Below are 24,681 nucleotides of genomic sequence, written 5' to 3' on the forward strand. Positions count from 1 at the left end.
ATATGACAGAACTTGTTTACAAATGCTATAGTTTGTTTTTTTTTTAGCCTGCGCAGTATTTGACAGAACTTTGAATTTCTAGACAATAATACAGCATGTTAGATTTTTGTTCTTGCTTGTATGTTGCACAATTCATCTTGTAGCAGAGCAGTTTATTTTTATCCAGACTAATGTTCATGCCCTGTAGTTAAATTATGATTAGTATTTTATTGCCTTTTGGATTTGTATCTTGAAATATAGAGATATAATAATTTATTATAGATATATAACTTTTTGCCAATATTGCATACTCCTTCTTCTACACTAGCAAATTATACTCCTTGCAAGAATGACAGTAGATTGAAATTTCAATGTGCTGCCTTGTAAATGTTACTTCCACAGATACTGCAAGCTATGCTAGCTTTGCATTCATTTTTGTCAGGTAAGCGACTGCAAATCTTCATTTTGGATAGTGTGTTTGGATGTAAGAATTCAGCTTGGTCATGATCAGAATGCTTTCTAGCCCTTATAAGCACTCCAGCATATGATGTGTGGTGAATGTGCCACAGTGTTTACAGGAGAGAATATACTGTTGCTTTTTCAAGCTCCTCCAAAAACTACTTCCTCCAGTTCCCTTTGCTTGTCTTTCATTTATGATACAGCTTACTCCATATCACAAAGGAGTTGTAGATGGAGATATCAGTAATAATGTAGAATGTGGTGAAGGGCTATATGTGCCCATGACTTAGTAGAGATTGTTCTCGACATGTTAGCTTGCATTGTAGTCATGGGTGTGTCATGTCAATGATTATATTCTAACTGGCTTGCAGAAAGATGAGCTGGAAAGTTTAAAAAATTCCTGATGCATATGAAGTAGCCAATTGGAGTCATCTGTATGACATTTTCTTCTGCTTTCCAGTCTTCTTTCATACTGTGCTTCGGATCAGACAGTAACACCGTTTTTTAATGTAAATGTCTGTCTTGCACCTGATCCCTTTTCTCACCACTGTGTTTACAATAATCGTCATTTTTCTCCAAGCTGTCCTGTTTGGATATTTTTTGATATATATTGTCTTCTGGCTCCACCCCAATATCTTCATGAGGTAGTACAGTATGTCAATGACCTGTTCATGCAGAAACTTCATCACCATGGCTGTGGTATATTGGTGTATAAATAGTAATGTGAACACAGGCGGATATGGTTCACTTATAGTTGTATGCCTCCACCCTCTGTATATGTTGTGAGTTTTAAATTGATGGGACTTGTATTGTTTTGTCTGAGTGTGGTTTATATTCTTTGTGTCAATCTGATGAGTCATGAACAGTGCTTGGCAGGCAATATGTCTACTACTATGTGGACTCGATTAGCACTTTAGATAGGTACAACTTTATTTTTCCCCAGGGGAAAATTGGCTCTTTTCAGAAGCTGTTTAAAAAAATAAATACATATTTAGGTAAATGAATACATATATTCACACGCTTTGGTCTGAACACATACTAGAATGACTATAAAGCAAGAAAATTAAAAGGAAAAGAAAAGTTCTGCCTTGGCTATCACAATTGCAGTGAGGCTTTTTGTTGTTGTTATAAAGGAGCCCTAGTAGCATTCCTTGACACACTTCTGCTGAATAATTTGTTGGCTGAAAGTATTCAGGGTTAGTGTGCCAGAGAGAGGATGTAAAGCATTCTTCATAATGGCACTCCAGGGAGTCCAGAATGTGTCCTATAACTGAGCTTGCCATTTTAATTAACTTGTTGATTCGGTGGGCCTCTCTCAAATTGATTTTTCTAGCCCGGCACACCACAACATAGAAAATCACACTGGCCATCATAGAGTTACAGAAGATGTGAAGGATCTTAAAGGAACACAACCATCCATTTTCCAACCTGCTGAATCCAAACACAGGGTAACGGGGGTCTGCTGGAGCCAATCCCAGCCAACACAGGGCACAAGGCAGGAACCAATTCCGGGCAGGGTGCCAACCCACCGCAGAAGGAACACAACCTCCTAAGGAAAAAGAGCCTACTCAGGTCTTTCTTATATCGTTCCTTTGTGTTCTGAGACCAGTTCAACCTGTCATTATTGTGGACCCTCAAGTACTTGTGTGAGTCGACCATCTCTGCATCCACTCCTTGAATAGTGACCAGACATAGAAGCTATTTGGTGTGGCAAAAGTCAATAACCTTGGTTTTGCAGATGTTCAGATGCATACAATTCTGTTTGCATTAAGTAACAAACTTTTCCCACCTGACTCCTATACTAAATTTCCATGAAAAAAAAACATTTTTGCCACCTTTCTGTATGTAAAATCAATTTGTAATTTTTTGTCTTCCTGAAATTAAAAATGTTTTTTTTTTTAAGCTTTCACATTTAGACATGCAAGGCACACTTTTACTGCATCTTTTCTTGACTTTGAACTGGTTAATGCAACTAGGTTAAAACTTGCACTAAACAAGAGTATTTGTACAAAAACATGTAACATGTCTACATTAATATGAAATTTGGTAACATTTACATATTTTGTAAATTTTGGGTGACTTGAAGAAAAGTGATTACAGTTCAGGTTGAAAAGATTACATTTTGTGTGTGTTTACTGCCACTGCAGTTAAAAATGGAAGAGATTTATCCAAAGCAGTCTGTAAGGCCGGGTTTATACTTCACGAGATGCGACGCATGCTCCAGGGGACGCTCCTGCTACGCAAGCGTTTTACTGTTTATACTTGTGCGCGTACTTTACGTAAATCTGGAGGAATCCAGCAGGTGGCAGTGCAAGATATTATCACGGTGAGAACAGATTCGGCTTCTCTGTGTTGTGAATTGCCTGCAACAGCCATTAAATTCCGAGGACACCTTACCGCAATATCTCTGAAAAGGATGTTTAATGATTAAATCCATCAATCCAGGGATGTTTCCATTCCAGCAAGCATTGGTCACGAGGCAGAAACAATCCCTGGACGGAGCATCAGCTCATCCGCAAGCTGAATACAAGCACTCACATACATTGGCGTCACTTTAGTGTTACCAAATCTGCATATCTTTGGAAGAAATCCATGCATACTGTGGAAACCCAGCAGGAAAACATGTAAACTCTAGGCAGAGAATACCAGTGACTTCCCTGCGAGACAGCAGCGCTACTGCTCCGCCTCCATGTCACACCCATGTGTGTAATTATTAACAGTATTTATTGTTTAAACGAAATTAATGATTTATCTGTAAAATGTAACATACATACTTTAATTCATTTCATCATGAAAGTGATATCAAGTATAAATCAAAGGATTCTTAAATGTGCAGAGAGTTGGAATATCATAAATGTAATGTGCTCTGTGTGGCGATCTATTGCTGTTTGCCACTGCTTACAGGTCAGGAGGAAGTGGCAGAAAAAAAAAAAAGACTGCACAAAAGATCGTGTGAGACTTTTAAAATGAATCGTGCCATTACGATCAGGAATATGCGACGCTTGAATATAAAAGCACCATGAATGCATCTGTATTGTCGACCTTTTGCTTCACCACATCGAACCATTCATCAAACATTGAAGGCACGCACATTGATCCCGTAGGATCCGCATAGAGGCTTTCTGTCACATGTCACAAGTGCGCCCCCGACTTTTTGCTGGTACTGCAACTCACGCACGCATTGCGTTCATTTCTGAGGACCTGCTCAGAGGACGCGTCAAATGAACGCTGGGAACAAGTGACATCTATGATGCGTGTGCGTACGCGTTCTGAGCATGAAGTATAAATAAGCCCTAAGGGTTTCTCTTTCTATAGAGTCATATCTCAAAAATGTAAGAGATACTTATGATTATATTACCAGTATGAGATTGCCTTGTTCATATGCCCTATAGTAGGCATGTCAAACACGCGGCCCGCATAACAGATCCTAGTTAGCACTGAACTTGTACAAAATGATTACTATCGTTTGTGATTGAATCATTCTGCATCCTCGGTGTTACTTACTGACTTTTCTTACTTCTGCCTTCTGACAAAAGCGCGTTTTCCCATGGCATTACGGTACCGGAAACATCATCTGCTAGTATAGCCACGAGCCTTGACCAGAGGTAATGAGCCGTATCGTCACAACTGAAGTGCTAGGCTGCAGCAGGGGTGGCCTTAGGCATGTGCAAACTGTGCACCTGTACAGTGCCGCCAAATCCCAGGGGCCGCCACGCCAATATATTTTGAATATAAAACAGAAAGAGAAAATAACGGCACAGCTGACGGCAATGTGGCCGAAAAACATTCTGTTTCTTGTTAATTAGTACACTGTATTTACAAATGTCGCTAGAGTCGGAGCAGTAAGCTATATTAAGTATTATAATGTTTTGCCGTAATGAGAATATCATGGGCCGCCACTTGTTTTTCAAGTTACGGACACGCGTATATAGAAGCGTGTCATGAGCACGAGGCGGCTATGAAGTGTCCGCAACGAACGTGGCCATCCGCCGTGCATAAGATACCTTATTGACATTGCCAGGCGAAGGGGCCACCGATTCTTTCTCTGCCCAGGGCCGCCACGAGCCTAGAGCCGCCCCTGCTAAGGCTACACTATTGACTGGGCTGCTGAGACTGGCCACTGGGCAGAACTGACCATCACGAGTAGTAATAGCCCGCATATTTTCACGTTTTTTGCTCTAGTTTCATGTAATTTTGTGCTAGTATTGTAACGAACAGTTAGTGCAGACTACAGCTGAAGATCTGAAGTGGACGCGAGAAGTTGGTGAGTTGTTTATTAACATATTTTTGTGATTTTGAGTTTGTAAAATTATTGTAGGTCAGGTGGCTTTTTGCATATCGGCATATTCATCCATCCATCCATTGTCTCCCGCTTATCCGATATATCGGCATATTTTACAATATAAACTTTGAAGTAAACTTAGTAAAGTAAAATTTGATTTTTGGAGGATATGTTTTCCAACTTGAATTACTGAGCAATGAATTCAGTGAGCATTTTCGTGATTTCAGTTCACACAAACAGGGCATTGTGCTGTTCTCTTACAACGTTGAGAATGCGCCTGAGAATATCCAAATGGAATTGATTGAAGTGCAGTCAGATTCTATTCTGAAGGCAAAATACAACGAAGTTGGTGTGCCAGGCTTGTATGCTTACCTGCCACCCTCGTATGTGCAGATCTGTAAGTTGGCATCGAGAGTACTGTCAATGTTCAGAAGCACTTACCTTTGTGAGCAATTGTTTTTGTTAATGAAAGCTACCAAAACCCCACATCGCACTAGACTTACCGTCGAGCACCTTTCATCCCTCATAAAAGTTGCAGCTGCACAAGATTTCAAGCCTGATATTGACGAACTGGTTACTAAAAAGAGATGCCAAGTGTCGGGACAAAAGAAATAAATCTCACACTGTAAGGCTCCTATATAAGCAATGAATATAATATAATGAATATCAATCATCAAGACACTATATAAAAGCGGTCGGGATTGTCCTTCCGTCCCATGAGTGCAAAGCATAGTGGTATTCCGCTTATCACAGACTTACTACTTGCGGCTTGCGGTACGAAGCGACGCGATGTGAGCAGAGTTCTGGTGCTCCCATCGTTCCCTTGCTTTTGTGCGCGATGCGCTGGAAAAATAGACAAAATTATGTCTATGGAAATAATTAATGTTGATGGAGTACAAATGCCTCACCGCGTAGGAAATATCAGGGGAAATGGTGCTTGCTTATTCTCATCTATAGCTTATGTAGTGCATGAAACTCCGTCTTTAGCTGTACAGATTCGGGCTGACATTGTACGACATGTTTTAAGTAATTGGTCAAAGTTTCAGCCATTTACAATGATGCCGTCAGGAATCTCTTATACAAATGAGCTTCAGTATCTCACTGAAATGTCAAAGACTCAAACTTATAGTACCATTTCTGAGCTAATGGCAGCGGGAGAGTTGTTCCCCAATGAGTTTCAAGTATATTTTTATGGAGTCCTACACTCCAAGTTTGGACAGGCACTCGAGGGGATAAAAAAACTTAGGTTTTCGGGAGATGTTATGAATGGGCACTTTGATGTTCTCATTCCCTACACTTACATGCCTGATGTACACATGGAGCGCACACAAATTGAGGATAAAAGTCGGTCGCCTTAAAAGGCGGGTGAGCCTAGTAATATAATAAGGACCTAGCTAAGAGGTTAAGACTCTAATTCTACACTGTTGTATGGAGACTGCATGGAAATAAATTGCTTTTCTTTAAACTTTAAGTGTTACATTTTTTAAAGTTTTCAGTATTGGAAAGAAAGCTACAGTAACATTGTATAATAGTATAATAGTATTTGTTACAGTACGGCCCGCTGACGCACGTATGGCAGTCGAAGCAGCCCACCAATGGTAGTGAGTTTGACATGCCTGCCCTATAGCATATATGCATTTATTTTTAAATGCTAGAGTCAAATTATGCATGTTTTGTTTATTAACATATAAAGTAAGACATATTCATTTTTTATTCTAATGTATTTTATTGATATTTTGCTTTTCAGTACTTTAAAGGAACTTTAGGCCTTCAGCCTGGAGACTCTGGACTTTTTATCAATGGTCTTCATATTGACTTGGAAGTTCAAGATATCTTTAGGTAAGTTGGGGAAAAGAATACTTGGTATTTGGCTTCTTTTTCAAGTTGAGAAGACCTTTTGTAATTCGTTTCTACCATCTACGCTGTAGCATTGCCACATAAAAATGTATATGTTTTTTTTTTTTTCTTTCTATGTAAAATCCCGTTGTCGTTTGAGCATACGGAAGATAAGATAGGCGGGTTGGATAGAGAGGAGCTTTTGAGAGGTACAGGGCTGTCATTGCGATATCCAGGAGTGCCATGGAAACGGACGCACTATTTAAATAGGGGCGCGAAATTCAGGAAGAGAAGGAAGAAAAGAAAAAAGTGTGAGCCGTAAATCTTTTATTCTGGGACTGTCGTATCTAAGGAATTGAACTATGGGGAAATAGGAAAACAGAACAAAGACTAAATCGAATGGACGGTGGGGAAAATTCTTGGATATATAATTTTATGCTTTGTGTTTATTGTATATATTCGAAGTGGGGGTTTTGTAGAAAATGTATTAATTATATATTTTTTGTTGCATCTTTTCTCTGTGTGGTTTAGTAAATATCGCTTTTATTTTTATAAGTCATCTTTCTGCGCTATGGGAATGGGATGAAGGCAGTTTGAGGTTGACCTGCAATCATCAGTATAATTTTTCAGTGTAAACTTAGTGAAGTGTAGCGGATACAATCGTTACAACGCAACAAAATATTGTATAGTTTTAGTATGTAGTATCAACAAAAGAGTAGCTGTTTCAAATTAGGAGACAATGTCGTACAAAAATATTCATCCTATGCCAGTAATTTCATATATGAATTAATTACAAATAATTGGTTTATCTTAACTTCTGAAGTCAGTTGAATTGAAATTCGGTAGTTATAAACTGGACAGAAGTTTCTGCACATTGAAGTAAAAGATCAGAAATGCAAAATGCTATGCCCCAAAATATTGTTCAAGCACAGATAAAGAAGCACGGTGGTCAGTTATGTTTTTCATTATCGCTTGGATGTAGAAAAACTGAAAGCTGAAGCATCCATTGCAGTTTGTTCTTGTTGTTAAAGGTCATAAACTAGAAAAACTTTATGAACAAGTTAAGTGCAGTTTTTAAGATTATTAAAAGTACTGTATGTATTTACTAGGATGGACATGGAGCTATTGAAAATATGTTTGGTTTACATAAAAATTTTACTTTTAAGAAATATTTAAATTGAATCCATCTTGTGTTTAAAGAAATCCAGATCACTTGTACATAAACAAAGCAACGTGTATGAAATGGTGCAGTGACAAAATAGCAATTATAAGATCATCCTGTTGATCCTTTAAAAGGTTCAGTCTTGGTGCTGTGTCTAGTCATGTAACTAGTCTTGAGTGGTTCAAAAAGGCAATTCTATTGTATGTGTAGCTTCATTCATTCTGCCATAATAGTTACAAAGACTATAAACCTAAATGGTAGTTGAGAAAGAGGCCTGTAGTACCACAATTCTGCTAATGCCAGGAAACAGTCTGGCTGATAACCTTGTTACAGATGATATTTCGTTACAAGCACTTGTATAGTGATAACATGAATCACAAATAGAAGGGAAGGTATAGGACAACTTATTGTAACCTAATTGCCCTTTTTATTACAATTTTCTCATTTTCTTTATTACTTTCTATTATACGTTTTTGTCATCATCCTAAACCACTGTAAGTGCTTAAGTTTCACCTGTTGGCCACTTGTGACTCCATTTTGAACAAAAAGTGAGTAACACATAAGACAGATCAATTCAAACCACCGAAGTAAGTTTGTAGACTAGTTTTCTGAACCAAAATACTTTGATTAACCTCCTTAGCATTAGACCCGAGCATTACTCAGGCTGCAAAAACCATGCTAAAAGTGTTAGCCCCAAGTGTCACTCGGGGAACTGTACAAATGCGTCTTGTGTAAGCATTAGAACCGAGAATCACTAAGGCTGTTAAAGTGCTGTCAGTGCTGCTGTTCTTAGGAGAAATTATGTCTGAGTGCAGGTTTTTACTAATATGAAATATCTGTACTTTACCAACAGTGAAGACTTTGGTGAGAATACCCATCCAGCACCCTAACTGAAGAAAATTTGCAAGATATGCCAGGCCATTGTAGCAAAATTTCAGAGCATTTACATTCCAGACCGTGATGTTGGCATCGATGAAAGTCTCATGACTTATAAGTGCAGACTGTCATGGATACAGTACATTGCATCAAAAACAGCAAGATTTGGCATAAAGTTTTACAAGCTTTTTGTATCTAAAACAGGATACATTTTGAATTCGGTTCTGTACACATTGAAAGGGACAATGTTTGATCTAAAATACAATCACTGTGGCGTTGCTATGTCATTGGTGCAGACATTGATAGATGTTCTGCAGGATCAAGGTTACTGTGCAACCATGGACAATTTTAATACTTTGCTAGAGCTATTTGAAATCTTGCTGCAAAGTAATACCGATGCATATGGAACAGTGTGTCCCAACCATCATGGCATGCCAGAAGACTGGCAGAGCTAAATTACAGTGATGTGCACTAGTAGCTTGGCAAAAGGGTAAATAAAGTGCTTGCGCTGAAATGGAAAGACAAGAAAGATGTTTGTCTTCTTAGCACTGTACATAATGCAGCTACGGTCACTGTACAAGCAAAAGGCAACAGGCAGGTTACAAAGCCTTGTGCTGTGGTCGACTACAATAGCATGATGGGCAGTGTAGATCGTGCAGATCAAGAACTGTCTTTCTATCCCGTTTTGTGGAGGTAAGAAAAACAATAATACAAAAATATACAGTTTTTCGTCATCTGGTTTAACAGTGCATTTAGTTTGCATTTGTGGTATACAAACAAAAAGCTAGCATAATAACAATGCAGGTATACAGACAGACAATAACTTTGAATAATGTTAACGTTTACCCCCCGGGTGGAATTGTAGAGTCACATAGTGTGGGGGAGGAATGATCTCCTCAGTCTGTCAGTGGAGCAGGACATTGACAGCAGTCTGTTGCTGAAGCTGCTCCTCTGTCTGGAGATGATACTGTTTAGTGGATGCAGTGGATTCTACATTATTGACAGGAGCCTGCTCAGTGCCCGTCGCTCTGCCACGGATGTCAAACTGTCCAGCTCCGTGCCTACAATAGAGCCTGCCTACCTCACCAGTTTGTCCAGGCATGAGGCGTCCCTCTTCTTTATGCTGCTTCCCCAGCACACCACTGCGTAGAAGAGGGTGCTTGCCACAACCGTCTGATAGAACATCTGCAGCATCTTATTGCAGATGTTGAAAGACGCCAGCCTTCTAAGGAAGTATAGTCGGCTCTGTCCTTTCTTACACAGAGCATCAGTATTGGCAGTCCAGTCCAATTTATCATCCAGCTGCACTCCCAGGTATTTATAGGTTTGCACCCTCTGCACACAGTCACCTCTGTTGATCACGGGGTCCATGAGGTGCCTGGTCCTCCTAAAATACACCACCAGCTCCTTGGTTTTGCAGGTGTTCAGTTGTAGGTGGTTTGATTCGCACCATTTAACAAAGTCCTTCATTAAGTTCCTATACTCCTCTTCCTGCCCATTCCTGATGCAGCCCACGATAACAGTGTCGTCAGTGAACTTTTGCATGTGGCAGGACTCCGAGTTATATTGGAAGTCCGATGTATATAGGCTGAACAGGATTGGAGAAAGTACAGTCCCCTGCGGCGCTCCTGTGTTGCTGACCACAATGTCAGACCTGCAGTTCCCGAGACGCACATACTGAGGTCTGTCTGTAAGATAGTCTACTCCCATCTCTGTCAGCTTGTCCTTAAGGAGCAGAGGTTGGATTGTGTTGAAGGCGCTAGAGAAGTCCAGAAACATAATTCTTACAGCACCACTGCCTCTGTCCAAGTGGGAGAGGGATCGGTGTAGCATGTAGATGATGGCATCCTCCGCTCCCACCTTCTCCTGGTATGCAAACTGCAGAGGGTTGAGGGCGTGGCGGACCTGTGGCCTTAGGTGGTGAAGCAGCAGCCTCTCCATGGTCTTCTTCACATGTGATGTCAGAGCGACAGGCCGGAAGTCGTTCAGCTCACTAGGACGTGATATCTTTGGGACGGGGGTGATGCAAGATGTTTTCCAAAGCCTCGGGACTCTCCCCTGTTCCAGGCTCAGGTTGAAGATGCGCTATAGAGGACTCCCCAGCTCCAATGCACAGGCCTTCAGCAGTCGTGGCGATACTCCATCTGGACCCGCTGCTTTGCTGGTACAAAGTATCCTCAGCTCTCTGCTGACCTGGGCTGCTGTAATTGTGGGTTGGGGTAGACTCTCTCTTATGCTGGTATCAACAGAAGGATGGTTGGAAGGTGCAGTACTCTGAGGTGAGAATGTGTTAGGGTGGTCAAACCTGTTAAAAAAGTTGTTCATCTGGTTTGCTCTTTCCACATCTCTCTCGATGGTGGCACCCCGCTTCGAGCTGCAGCCAGTGATGATCTTCATCCCATCCCACACTTCCTTCATGCTGTTGTTCTGCAACTTCTGCTCCAGCTTTCTCCTGTACTGCTCCTTCGCTGCCCTGAGCTGGACTCGGAGTTCCTTCTGCACGCGCTTGAGCTCATGCTGATCACCGCCTTTAAAAGCCCTTTTCTTCTGGTTCAAAAGGCCCTTGATGTCACTTGTAATCCATGGCTTGTTGTTAGCATAGCAGCGTACTGTTCTTACTGGAACTACAATGTCCATACAGAAGTTGATGTAATCAGTAGTGCAGTCAACAGCCTCCTCAATGTTCTCACTATGTGACCCCTGCAGGATATCCCAGTCCGTAGTTCCAAAGCATTCTCTCAGAGCCTGCTCTGCCACAGGGGACCACTTCCTGAATGAGCGTGTGGTTGTAGGTAGCTCTCTCACTCTTGGTTTGTAGTGAGGCTGAAGCAGAACCAGGTTATGATCTGATTTCCCAAGCGCAGGCAGTGTGGTGCTGTATGCATCTTTAACGTTTGCATACAGCAGGTCAATAGTCCTATTTCCCTAGGTGTTACAATCCACATACTGGGAGAAGGTAGGTAATGTTTTGTCCAGCGCTACATGGTTAAAGTCTCCAGCAATTAGCACAAGTGCCTCAGGGTGCTGCGTTTGCAGTTTAGTAACAGCTGAGTGGATGATGTCACTCGCTATCTCCACATCTGCTCGAGGAGGGATGTAAACAATAACAACAATGACGTGTCCAAACTCTCTGGGCAAGTAATAGGGATGCAAACTTACAGCCAACAGTTCGATGTCAACAACAACAACATTTATTTATATAGCACATTTTCATACAAAAAGTAGCTCAAAGTGCTTTACATAATGAAGAAAAGAAAAATAAAATACAAAATAAGAAATTAAAATAACACAACATTAGTTAACATAGAAAAGGAGTAAGGTCCGATGGCCAGGGTGGACAAAAAAAACAAAAAAAAAAAACTCCAGAAAGCTGGAGAAAAAAATAAAATCTGTAGGGGTTCCAGGCCATGAGACTGCCCAGTCCCCTCTGGGCATTCTACCTAACATAAATGAAATAGTCCTCTTTGTAGTTAGGGTTCTCATGGAGTCACTTGATGCTGATGGTCATACAGACTTCTGGCTTTTAATCCATCCATCATTGTTGGAGCATCATGGTGCTTTGAGTAGATGGTGGTGGCCCAAGCCACCACCAAAAGGACACCGGAAAAGGAAACAGAAGAGAGAGTAGGAGTTAGTATAGATTTTAGAGCCACCATGAATAGTTATTATAATGAATTGGCTATACAGAATATCAGGATTTAAATTACAGTGAAGTTATGAGAAGGCCATGTTAAAGTAATGTGTTTTCAGCAGTTTTTTAAAGTGGTTCACTGTATTAGCCTGGTGAATAATAATAATAAGAAGAAGAAGAATAATAGGGATGCAAACTTACGGCCAACAGTTCGATGTCCCTGCAGCAAGAGGAGATTTTAACGTTTACATGTCCAGAGTTGCACCATCTTGTATTGACATAGAGTGCGAGTCCACCTCCTTTGTTCTTTCCACAGGTACTTGCATCTCTGTCCGCTCTAACTGTGCTAAACCCGGGTATCTCCACGTTAGCATCTGGGATGTTAGTTGTTAGCCACGTTTCAGTAAAACACAACAAACTGCATTCTCTGTAGGTCCTGACATTTTTCACCAGCACAGCCAGTTCGTCGATCTTATTTGGTAGCGAGTTCACATTTCCCAGGATCACAGAAGGAACCGAAGGTTTGTATCGCCACTTTCACTTGGCTTTTATCTTAGCGCCGGCTCTGCTGCCACGATACGACCTTCTTACCTCATCAGGTAAATAGGGGACCACACCGGCTCGGGCATTTGTTCTCAGCGCTTGAAGTTGGCTACTTGAATAGACCAGACTCGGCGTGTAAAAATCCATTTCCAAGTAGTAAAGAGTAGTAAAAAAGTGTAAAAAGTGTCCAGGGAACTAGTCCACATAAAAGAAAGTGGTAGGAGTTGACAGTGAAATAGAGAAAAATACAGAAAAAAGGTAAAAAGATAAAGTCATACACAGAGCTGCTGGAAAGGCTGCCACTCGCGGCGGCGCCTGAGTCATAATTTTTACATGTTTTTTTGTAATAAAATGCAACGCTAAGGAGGTTAATGACTATTATTGGAAAACAATTAATGTTACTACAGCCTCATTGAAGAAATTCCTGTAGATTCCATTTATATTACAAGACAAGCAAACCATAAGCATTAATGGGAGGTTGCATAAACCTTTAGGAAAAAGGGAATGAAAATAAAAGAGGCAGTGGGTTTAACTTGGTTTTACATAGTTTCTTTAGTTGGTGGGAAAATGGAATAGTTTCAGGAAAATTGCTCACCACATTTATTTGTGTTTTGTTCTGTTAACATAATAGTATGCATATGATCACTTTTATCTGGAGTTTGTTATGAGGTCAACTAGTCAATTTTATTATGCCCATTTTTGATAGATGTCTGAAAAGATTGAATTTATTTGGATTGTAGCAGAGGTCAGCAACCATTATTTAGTAGTGGAATTTTGCAAAATAGTCCATAAACAAGCAAAGATGTGTTTCACTTGAAGCTGAACTATCATTCAAGGATATAATTCAAAATTTTAAGCCGTCAAAGTTTTATTACAGGCAAAGCTTGGCTTAAACAAAGGACAGTCTTAAACTAGGATCTCTGTAGTTTTAATACACAATCCATTTTCATCAAATGTCTGCATGTCTGTTAGTTCTGTGGAAGAACGCTTGTAATAGGTAATTCTTTAGATTTTGGAATGTTAGAATTTCTAACTTTAATAACCTAGTATTTGATGTAGCAGTTTTACATTTTAATAGTTTAATCAGTTTTTGTATAGTTCTTTTAAGCTGACCTAGTAGTATTGCTTTGTAATTCTTGTCAATATTTTATACCTTTTCTTATGAAATAGTCTATTACTCTGTTTGAAGTTATTCTCTTGAGTACACCATTCTGAGTTTATTAAAGAATAAAAATCTGAAGTTTCCATGTATATGCAGCTTCTGTTACAAGGTTTCTTTCCTTCTTTACAGTATTTTTGATGTTTTGCAAAGTGAAGCCCACGTAATGGAAGGTCTGCGTAGTTTGTTGATAGAAACATCATTTATTCATGACATTTTGAAACTCAATGTTCAGCCTTCAGATGCAGACTATGCTGTGGATATCCGGAACTCAGCAATTTATGTGAGTGTCTTCTTTGGGTTTAGTTTTTTATAGGGTTGGGAATCGATTAAAAAAAATTAACTAATTAATTGCAAAATTGTATATAATTAATTGTGATTAATGGCATGTAACATTAAAACATGTAATCTTAAAATAAGTACTTAAATCATGAAGCAGATACACACTGAATCACAAAAATAATGTAGAATTAACACAAAGGAATTAAAAAAAAATTGTAATGGGATAGCTTAAACTTAAACAATGACCTTAAACCTGAACTTTTCACAAAAATCTACTTAATCAAGTACATCCTGAATTTGAATGCCTTCCTAAAAACTAAATTGAAAAGAAGGCAATAAGAAAGTGAGGCCAATATACAAAAATAAAAACAAAAAAATATTTTGTTAATTCTGAAATTGGCATAGTAAATAAAACACAGATGTGTCAAATTAAAACTAAACAATCAAATCGACTCTATATTTTGAATGCACCGCTCTAGACTGATTTAATTGAAGTATAAGCAGTTCCTGAATCAGCATACATTATAATTGTGTTAAAACTGCATAAACACCCTCCTCAATTGTTCATAATCAACATCGACTTGATAATTATACTTTATATAAAGTTTTTTCCAAGTGGTGTGCTGTGGAAATAATAATCTAGTGCCCCTGGGTGGTCCTCAGATGGTCGAGACCTGTCTGAGAAGGACAGGACTACCTAGATAGCCGACATAAAAGCAGCTTTGCGATTGCTGTTTGGCAGACACAGCACTTGGAGAGCACTGTAGCAGCCAGGAGACATGTCAAGGGTCAAGTTGCCGGGGTGCATGTTCGCCAGCGACTCTCATAGTCTCCAAACTGATTTTTTTGATCGAGTCTCTGATGTCAAGACCCTCTGGACAGTTTAGCACATGTATGACATTTAGTGGTTTTGTACTTGGTAGAATCATGGTGTGCCTTGGGATTTGTTGGGTTATAAAAAGTGTGCCACCACAGAAAAATGGCTGGAAAACACTGCTCTATCTTCCCCATTGCTCCTGGTGTGCTAAAAAAAAAGATTTCCATAACTGCTATCTCACTTAACACTAGAATTACCAGAGCCTATGAAAAAACTCATAGATCCGGCCCACCTTAAATCCCATCGCACCTCTCCATCAGCGTCTTTTGTCCTGTAAATTTGCCGATAAAGACAAGCAGCAAGCAGCCTACTATTCCATCCCCCCACCACCGCAGAACATGCACAAAGTCACCCAGCTCATGCCTTTATCTGGGAGTGAAGTGCTGGAGTTTTAGAGTGGAAATAATAGATCGTTATTTGGAACAAATGCATTTCATGTGTGTTCCATTTCTACAATAATCTGTGTAAACACATTGTTAAAACAGAAACGTTTTTATTATTTTAGTAGTAAATGACAAAATGTTGGCATAAACTATACAATGTGCGAAGCCTGAAGTCCAAAGATCAAATAAACACTTTCACAATAGGTTCAAGAACGATACAACAGCTTCCGTGGCGTAGTGGTAAGATCTGCTGACTTGTAATCAAGAGTTCCAGGTTCGATCCCGACTGACTCCTATATTTGCCGTTTTCAGTAGTGAGCTGCTCTTATTGTTAATATTATACAGTACACACATACATTTGGTTTGCGTCTGTAACAGACGGTGTACATTTATAGTACTTGTAAAAGTTACCTTTAACTTTTTTTCTCTTAGTCACAATCACGATACATACTACTGCCCCCCAGGGATCTGATGCTGTTAGTTTTTATTTGAAACTGGGAATAACTGTAGATGTGAGTGGTGTTTTAAGGCAAAGGAACTGGACATTCTCTGATCTGGATGGATAAAAGCTGACACACAAATGCTGGTGAATCTGCCTTCTTCGTATCTCACCGTCACTTGATTTTTTTTTATTCAGTTTAATTGAGTGTTCCTGTTCACACTGAATTAGTATGCACCTTATGGTCAATGATGTCAAAGACGCACTGGCAAAAAAAAAAAAGAGACATAGGTATATATGATATTTGGAATTATTCATTTTTTGACCTGTGTAGTACATTTTGGAAAACATTGTGGCACGGATGAAACATTATTAATATTATTCATATTCATTCGCATAACATCTTGCACTTGTAATCAGTGACCGTGTATTTTTTATTCCCCGGTCTTGCCAGTCTCCATGTTGCTGCATGGTGCTGTTTCTTTTGTACTCCAGAATAGTACAGAGAGGTCAGTTCAGCGCTATATGCAATCATCAAATTCAAATGTTAACAGTTCTCACACACACACACACAAGGACCGTCCTTTCTACATTTACGACATGTCTACCTGTTGCATTGCGCACACTTCTCTCTATGCTCTGGTTCCTATTACATTGAAAGGGCACCTGACGCTGACTCCGTTCACTTTCCTGCGAGGAAATGTTGAACACATAACTAAAACAGAAAATTTTTCATCTTACTTTAATAATGACAAAATGCCGACGTGAAGTGTATAATGTGTGAAGACTGAAGTCCAAATATTAAATAAACACTTTCACAAAAGGTATAACAAAACAATTGTGCTTTTAGATAGATAGATAGATAGATAGATAGATAGATAGATAGATAGATAGATAGATAGATAGATAGATAGATAGATAGATAGATAGATAGATAGATAGATACTTTATTAATCCCAAGGGGAAATGCACATTCTCCAGCAGCAGCATACTGATACAAAAAAACAATATTAAATTAAAGATTGATAATAATGCAGGTAAAAACAGACAATAACTTTTTATAATGTTAACGTTTATCCCCCCGGGTGGAATTGAGGTGTTGCATAGTTTGGGGGAGGAACGATCTTCTCAGTCTGTCAGTGGAGCAGGACAGTGACAGCAGTCTGTCGCTGAAGCTACTGTTCTGTCTGGAGATGACACTGTTTAGTGGATGCAGTGGATTTTCCATAATTGATAGGAGCCTGCTTAGCGCCCGTTGCTCTGCCACAGATGTTAAACTGTCTAGCTCCATGCCAACAATTGAGCCTGCCTTCCTCACCAGTTTGTCCAGGCATGAGGCGTTTTTCTTCTTAATGCTGCCTCCCCAGCACACCACCGCGTAGAAGAGGGCGCTCGCCACAACCGTCTGATAGAACATCTGCAGCATCTTATTGCAAATGTTGAAGGAAGCCAGCCTTCTAAGGAAGTATAACCGGCTCTGTCCTTTCTTACACATAGCATCAGTTTTGGAAGTCCAGTCTAATTTATCATCCAGCTGCACTCCCAGGTATTTATAGGTCTGTACCATCTGCACACAGTCACCTCTGATGATCACGGGGTCCATGAGGGGTCTGGGCCTCCTAAAATCCACCACCAGCTCCTTGGTTTTGCTGGTGTTCAGGTGTAGGTGGTTTGAGTCGCACCATTTAACAAAGTCATTGATTAGGTCCCTATACTCCTCCTCCTGCCCACCCCTGATGCAGCCCACATTTACTCAAGAATATAACCAAAGGAAATCATTCAATTTGCATGGTGCTGTCAGTGAGTAAAAACCCAAGTCCAAATATCAATCTACATCAAACTGACATGTCTGCTCAGCTGGTGCAGAGGTAAGAACTGCTGCGTCCTAATCAAGAGGTTTCTGGTTCAAGCCCAGATTCTTCACATTTTGAGTAGTGAGGTGCTATTTTTATTATTACTACTAGCAAAATACCCGTGCTTCACAGTGGAGAAATAGTGTGTTAAAGAAGTTATGAAAAGGAAACATTTTAAAAATAATGTGACATGATTGTCAATGTAATTGTCGTAGGCTTATTTTAGTATTGAGAGTGAATTTTATGATTGTAAAGAGTTTAATTTGATTGTAAATGTTGTGTATGAGAAATGCACATTTTTAGGATGTAAGGATCTCTTTGTAAACAACGTTTGCAGTTCTGCCCTCAGGCTGTAAAATGACTAAGCTGTCTGCTGAGCTTACTCTTGAGCATGCAACGTACAGTTGGCCATGTGAGAAGCAATCTTGTGTCAAGTCAATGCCGACCTTTTTTAGAGTCTGGCCCTGTGACTTATATATTGTCATAGTGAAGCAGACCCTTACAGGAAATTGGAGGCGTTTGAATTGGAATGGGAAGTCAGAAGGTATGAAAGGGATGCAAGGAATAAATACAGTCTCCCCTGAGCCAGTTCCATTGAAGACAGTTGCCTCAATGAGGTTCTTGTGCAGAGATTTGATCTGAAGCCTGGTGCTGTTACAATGTTTTGGTGGTTGTAAGTTTCATAGTAACATAATTGGTGCGCCGACCTTCAAAGTAGAGTATGCAGAGGCATGCCCAGAGGATTAAGACTGTGAAGAAACTCTACCGGATAGTGCACCGCATCCTCTAGTTCTATAACTAGACAGCCTTATATGTTTTTGTTTCGGAAGTTAGTTGGTGAAGTAAAATGGTGTTTATATGTGAAGTCATGTCATTTTGTGGTGTTAGAATAGCTCTCTCCCTCAACCATGAGATGTCCTTTTCATACAGATTTCGTAGGTTGGGGTAAACATTTTTAATAAGGGTTTGTAAGGTATTCACCAGGAGATAGAGATTGTTCACTTGAAAACGACAACGAAACAATTCCGCGGCAGCTATCAGTTGACATGCAGAACTATAGGTTGAGAGCTTAAGCATTTCACTGCTATAGTGGTCCTGTGTAGTATAATTGTCTCCTGTATCGTCATCAGACCACACCTTGAACCTGTCCCAGTCATTCAGTACATAAAACACAATGTCTCTGCAGATATCAAGGCTGTGACTGATATGGCCATGCAATAAGTAAGAGAGAGAGAGAGAATGGAAGAGGCAGGTGCAATCTCGGGGCATGGAAACCACTGGGTACGGGTCGGTGAAATTGTGATCGACGGTGATCACTGGAATAGACATGTTATTCAGGGTAAACTTGCACCCGTTGAGAAAGAAAGTACGAAGGAAGCCGAGAAGCGGTGGAGCAGGGAATGAAAAGCAGAAGTCAGCACCAATGACAGCCTTGAAGCGGTGGAGTAAAAGAAAAGGCAACAGTCACGAGGAGGGAGACATGAGGAAGTAAGGAAACCCAACAATGTCAGCCCTGAAGCGGTGGAGTAAACGAAAAGGCAAGAGTCACTAGGTGGAAGACGTGAAGCAAGGCCAACAATAACAGGCTTGAAGTGGTGGAGTAAATGAAAAGGTAGGAGTCACCAGCAGAAATACGTGAAGGAAGGTGAACAATAATAGGCTTGAAGCGGAGGAGTAAAGAAGAAGGGAGCAGTGAGCACGACGAACAGCTGAGGAAAGTAAGGAAGCGAGTGAGGAGGCACATGAGTGCGGGATATCATTAATGTATATAAGCAGGGAGCCAACCACGTGGTAGGTACATGGACAGTGGCCGTGCAGAAAAAGGAAGGGGGACCGGGGGCGGCCCTTGTGCGTCTCTGCTGTGAAATAAATCTCCTGTTAATGTAAATAAGGAATGAAACCGCCAAAAGGAGTGGTCAGTTCTGAAAGTTCCTTACGACAAAATGGTGGGAACCACCAAAAAGATGTTATTTTTTGAAAGTTCGTTACGGGCATGGCGCAAAGTAAAATGTACTTAATGTTTGTAAGTACAGTGTAAAGGATGAGCATGGGATATTTGTGGCTTCCTAAATATATTGGAAGTCGCAGAAATAGTGAGGAGGGGTTTACCCTATCTATATATATAGTTTATGGGGTACACCTATTTCCCCCCCTTGGGTATTGCAATAGGGCATGAAACATACCTAACTTTTGTAAGTACACTGCAAGGAAAGAGCATGCGAAATTTCAGCTTCCCACCTATATGGAAAGTGGGAGTCAGTGAGGGCTTTGCCTTTTTGTATGTACAGATTATATGATACAAACATACATTTGATTTCAGTCTGTAACACCTGGTATAAATTTTAACTGCTTGTAAAGTTGCCATTTTTTTTTTATTCAGTTTTATTCTTTCAGTCACGTTCATGCCCCCAACCCCTGGAAGAAAGACTTTAAGAGATTCTGGCTATAAAGGTTAAGGAGCCATTTCTGTACAAAGGGAGAACCGTAACAACAGACAACTTCTTCATGTCGCTTTTGCTGTCTAATAGACTGCTGCACTGCAACACAACTCTGCTTGGCACCATAAATAAAGTGGAACTTCCACCTCCAGCTAAAGTTACTTCAGAACACGAGCAACTCTCCACATTAGTTTTTAGATCCTGCATTGCCATGCTGACGGTGTATGCACCCAAAAAGCAGAAGTCTGTCTGCATTTTCAGTAACGTGCACCATAACGTGGAGTTTGGCCAAGACTGGAAAACTTACACGATGTTGAATTGACAACTCATGTTCATATGACATAGCTCTTTCAAATAATGATGTTTTCATGCATGGATGTGTGTTTGCATGCGCGTGAGAAGCCGAGACAGATCTGATGTCATTCAGATAACGAAACAAGTGTGCTTTTACTCAAGAATAAAACTGAGTAACCAAAAATTCAAGTGACAGCAAGAAACCAAGAAGAAATTATTCACCAGTGCTTGTGTGTCTGCTTCTATCCCTTCAGCGATATCTTTTACAGGTAGCAAAAATTTACACCAGGTGTTATAGACTGAAATCAAATATATGTTTTTATTATATAACAGTAGCTCACTACTCAAAACGAGGATAACCCGTACTCTAACTCACAACTTATTGGTTACAAGACAACAGTTACCTCTGCACCAGCCAAACAGACACATCGGCTAATATTTGGGCTTGGGATTTTGCTCATTGACAGCAACATGTAAATTGAATGATTTTTTATTTCTTTGGGTATATTCTTGAATAAAAGAGCCTTTTGTGAAAATGTTTCAAACAGACACATCGGCTAATATTTGGGCTTGGGATTTTGCTCATTGACAGCAACATGTAAATTGAATGATTTTTTTATTTCTTTGGGTATATTCTTGAATAAAAGAGCCTTTTGTGAAAATGTTTCAAACAGACACATCGGCTAATATTTGGGCTTGGGATTTTGCTCATTGACAGCAACATGTAAATTGAATGATTTTTTTATTTCTTTGGGTATATTCTTGAATAAAAGAGCCTTTTGTGAAAATGTTTATTTGATATTCGGACTTCAGTCTTCACACATTATACACTTTACATCTGCATTTTGTCATTGTTACAGTAAGATGAAAAAGTTTCTGTTTTAGTTATGCGTTCAACATTTGCAAGATAAAGACGCTGATGAGGAGGTGTGAAGGAATTTAAGGTTACCTGGGATTACACATTTTTTTCGTAGGCTTCATGGATTCTAGTGTTAAAGGAGTACCCCTAGAAAGGGTTTTTGGGACTTTGGCACAGGTATGCCAAAATACTCAAAGTTGTGACTCTGCACATCCATAGTTGAAACGAGTACAAGGAAAAATGGGTGCACACAGTGGTTACTTTAATTGAAGAATCTCTGAATTCATCATACTCTCAGAAGTCTGCATCTAAAGTGTTTACTGTAAATGTGATACTTGATAGCTGAAGATGTTGTTAGTTAGCTGCGTATCTGAGGGTTGCATGTGCAGAACACAAGTAACTATCATAATTTTGCTTTTAAACTTGACACTAGAATCCCTGAAGCCTATGAAAAAACTCGTAATTCAGGCCCACCTTAAATCTCTTCGCATCTCTCCATCAGCGATAACGATGTGTTTACATAGATTGTTGTAGATATGGAACACACATGAAGTTATTTACCCTGTACAACTCTAGGTAGCTCACTCCCAGATAATCAAGGTTTGAACTGGGAGAACTTCTTGCCCTTTCTGCGGCGATGGGGGGGATGGTATAGCAGGTTGCTTGCTGCTTGTGTTGACTGACACATTTACAAGACAAAAGATGCTGACGGAGGTGTGCGAAGGGATATAAGGTGGGCCGGAATTGCGAGTTTTTTTGTAGGCTTTGGTAATTCGAGTGTTAAAGAAGTCTGTCTTCTTTGTTCACCTTGTTCCATTTCTAACACATGTAGCAAACTTTCACTGCCGTGGACATGGTTACCAGTAGCTAGTTTGAAAACTGCGAAGTTGCAGTCATGCTTTTAAAACAATGGATAATATAAATATATACAATTTGTGTTTTTTTTTTTTTTCTCATTTTATGTTCATATCCTAGGTTTTGCAAATTTCCAAATATATGGATTTTAATTTTATAAAATGGACTTGCTACATTAGTTTCTGTTAGATAGATAGATATTAATTACCGTTTTTACTTGTGTACCATGCGCCCTCGTGTAAGACGCTCACCCTAATTTTTACAAAGAAAATCATGAAAACCGTTTTGCCCTGTGTACGACGCACATTGTGATTGTATAGGAAGTGTTTAGGGCACATTTTCCGCGAAATACCCTTCTGTTTTTGTTGCATGACGAAAGTTTTTGTTTAAGAGAGAGAGAGAGAGAGAGTGCACGTGCGAGCGAGCCCAAGCAGAAGAAGTAAACATTACAGAAAAAAATTTACTCGTGTATGACGCGCACCTGATTTTCTAATGCTAATTTTTGGGAAAAAATGTGCGCGTGGTACACGCGTAAATACCGGTACAGTGATCCCTCGCCATATCGCGCTTCGCCTTTTGCGGCTTCACTCCATCGCGGATTTTATATGTAAGCATATTTAAATATATATCGCAGATTTTTCGCTGCTTCGCGGGTTTCTGCGGACAATGGGTCTTTTAATTTCTGGTACATGCTTCCTCAGTTGGTTTGCCCAGTTGATTTCATACAAGGGATGCTATTGGCAGATGGCTGAGAAGCTAGATTGCTTACTTATCTCCCTCTCTTGCGCTGACTATCTGTGATCCTGACGTATGGGGATTGAGCAGGGGGGCTGTTCGCACACCTAGACGATACGGACGCTCGTCTAAAAATGCTGAAAGATTATCTTCACGTTGCTATCTTTTGTGCAGCTGCTTCCTGAAACGACATGCTGCACAGTGCTTCGCATACTTAAAAACTCGAAGGGCACGTATTGATTTTTGACTGAAAAACAAACTCTGTCTCTCTCTCTCTCTCTCTCTCTCCCTGCTCTTGACGGAGGGGGTGTGAGCTGCCGCCTTCAACAGCTTTGTGCCGCGGTGCTTCGTATACTTAAAAGCCAAACAGCCCTATTGATTTGTTTGCTAGAGATTGTTTTCTCTATCTATGTGACATTCTGTGCTCCTGATACGCACTCCTTTGAAGAGGAAGATATGTTTGCATTCTTTTAATTGTGAGACAGAACTGTCATCTCTGTCTTGTCATGGAGCACAGTTTAAACTTTTGAAAAAGAGACAAATGTTTGTTTGCAGTGTTTGAATAACGTTCCTGTCTCTCTACAACCTCCTGTATTTCTGCGCAAATCTGTGACCCAAGCATGACAATATAAAAATAACCATATAAATATATGGTTTCTACTTCGCGGATTTTCTTATTTCGCGGGTGGCTCTGGAACGCAACCCCCGCGATGGAGGAGGGATTACTGTATATGTTATATACTAATACTTTTTCCTTGTTTTTCATTTAGTAGTTGTCTAATTGTTTCTTGGGAGCTTGAGAAATCTTCTGTACATAACACTGTTACCTAAAGTTTTTCTATAAAATTAAAGCAGATTTGTATTTTTCATCTATTATTATTATTTAGTGTTAAGACTGTACAGTCTAATAGTTAAACTCTGTATTAATAAAGTAATAGAACATAATGTTCACATGGTTTTAGATGTTTTATTTATTTTATATTTTACAGTGGATTAATAACCTTGAGACTGACACCAGATACAGTTCCTGGCCCTCTAGTGTGCAGGAGCTCCTGCGACCCACCTTTCCTGGAGTTATTCGACAGATCAGAAAGAATTTTCATAATTTTGTAAGCTAAATGACTTAAAAATATTTCTGGCTTTAACGTTGTGCAGTTAGTGTTCAGCCTGTTCTTAATTATAATATTGGCATTGATTTTCTGGTGTGTTATATAGTATTTTTGTATAAGAGACAGAATACCAATTTTAGTATACAATTTGACTTACTTAGAAGAGTTTTTCTAAGGTAGCTCATCCTTTTGGGCTTCATGTAATCTAAAAACATTAGATTAGATCACACACTGCTGTTTGGGGATTTTTAATGAGTATACTGTAGTTGTAGCATATGGGTACTTCATAGCTATGGTTGTATTATAGTTGCATGACACTTCTGAATGAACAATTCCTGGTATTTTTCCCCATAGTAGAGTGTCTTGTTAATGATGGACAAAATTTGACTTAAGTGACTTTGCTTTTTTTTTGGTCAGCACCATCAGGTGAAGTCATAGTATTCTTCCTTATATAATTAATGATTGTAACATAAAACATACTTCTAATTATTTACTTTCAGGTACTTATTGTTGACCCTACTCATGAGAGTACTGTCGAACTGATAAATGTTGCAGAAATGTTTTTTAGCAATCATATTCCATTAAGGTAAGCTTAACATATGAAAGAGTTTAAAAAGACTTAGTTTCTAG

At 39.7% G+C, this 24,681-nt stretch overlaps 1 protein-coding gene across 1 annotated transcript in view; it reads left to right on the forward strand.

Annotated features, from left to right (window-relative positions):
* Window positions 1-24,681, forward strand: part of uggt1 (UDP-glucose glycoprotein glucosyltransferase 1) — a 234,292-nt gene that overhangs the window by 102,013 nt on the left and 107,598 nt on the right. Inside the window, 4 exon segments of the mRNA XM_051921917.1 lie at window positions 6,468-6,559; window positions 14,060-14,210; window positions 23,932-24,051; window positions 24,552-24,637. Of these exon segments, the coding sequence (XP_051777877.1) occupies window positions 6,468-6,559; window positions 14,060-14,210; window positions 23,932-24,051; window positions 24,552-24,637 (449 nt within the window).

The sequence above is a fragment of the Erpetoichthys calabaricus genome, chromosome 2, assembly GCF_900747795.2.
Source record: "Erpetoichthys calabaricus chromosome 2, fErpCal1.3, whole genome shotgun sequence".
NCBI classification, from domain to species: Eukaryota; Metazoa; Chordata; class Cladistia; order Polypteriformes; family Polypteridae; genus Erpetoichthys; species Erpetoichthys calabaricus.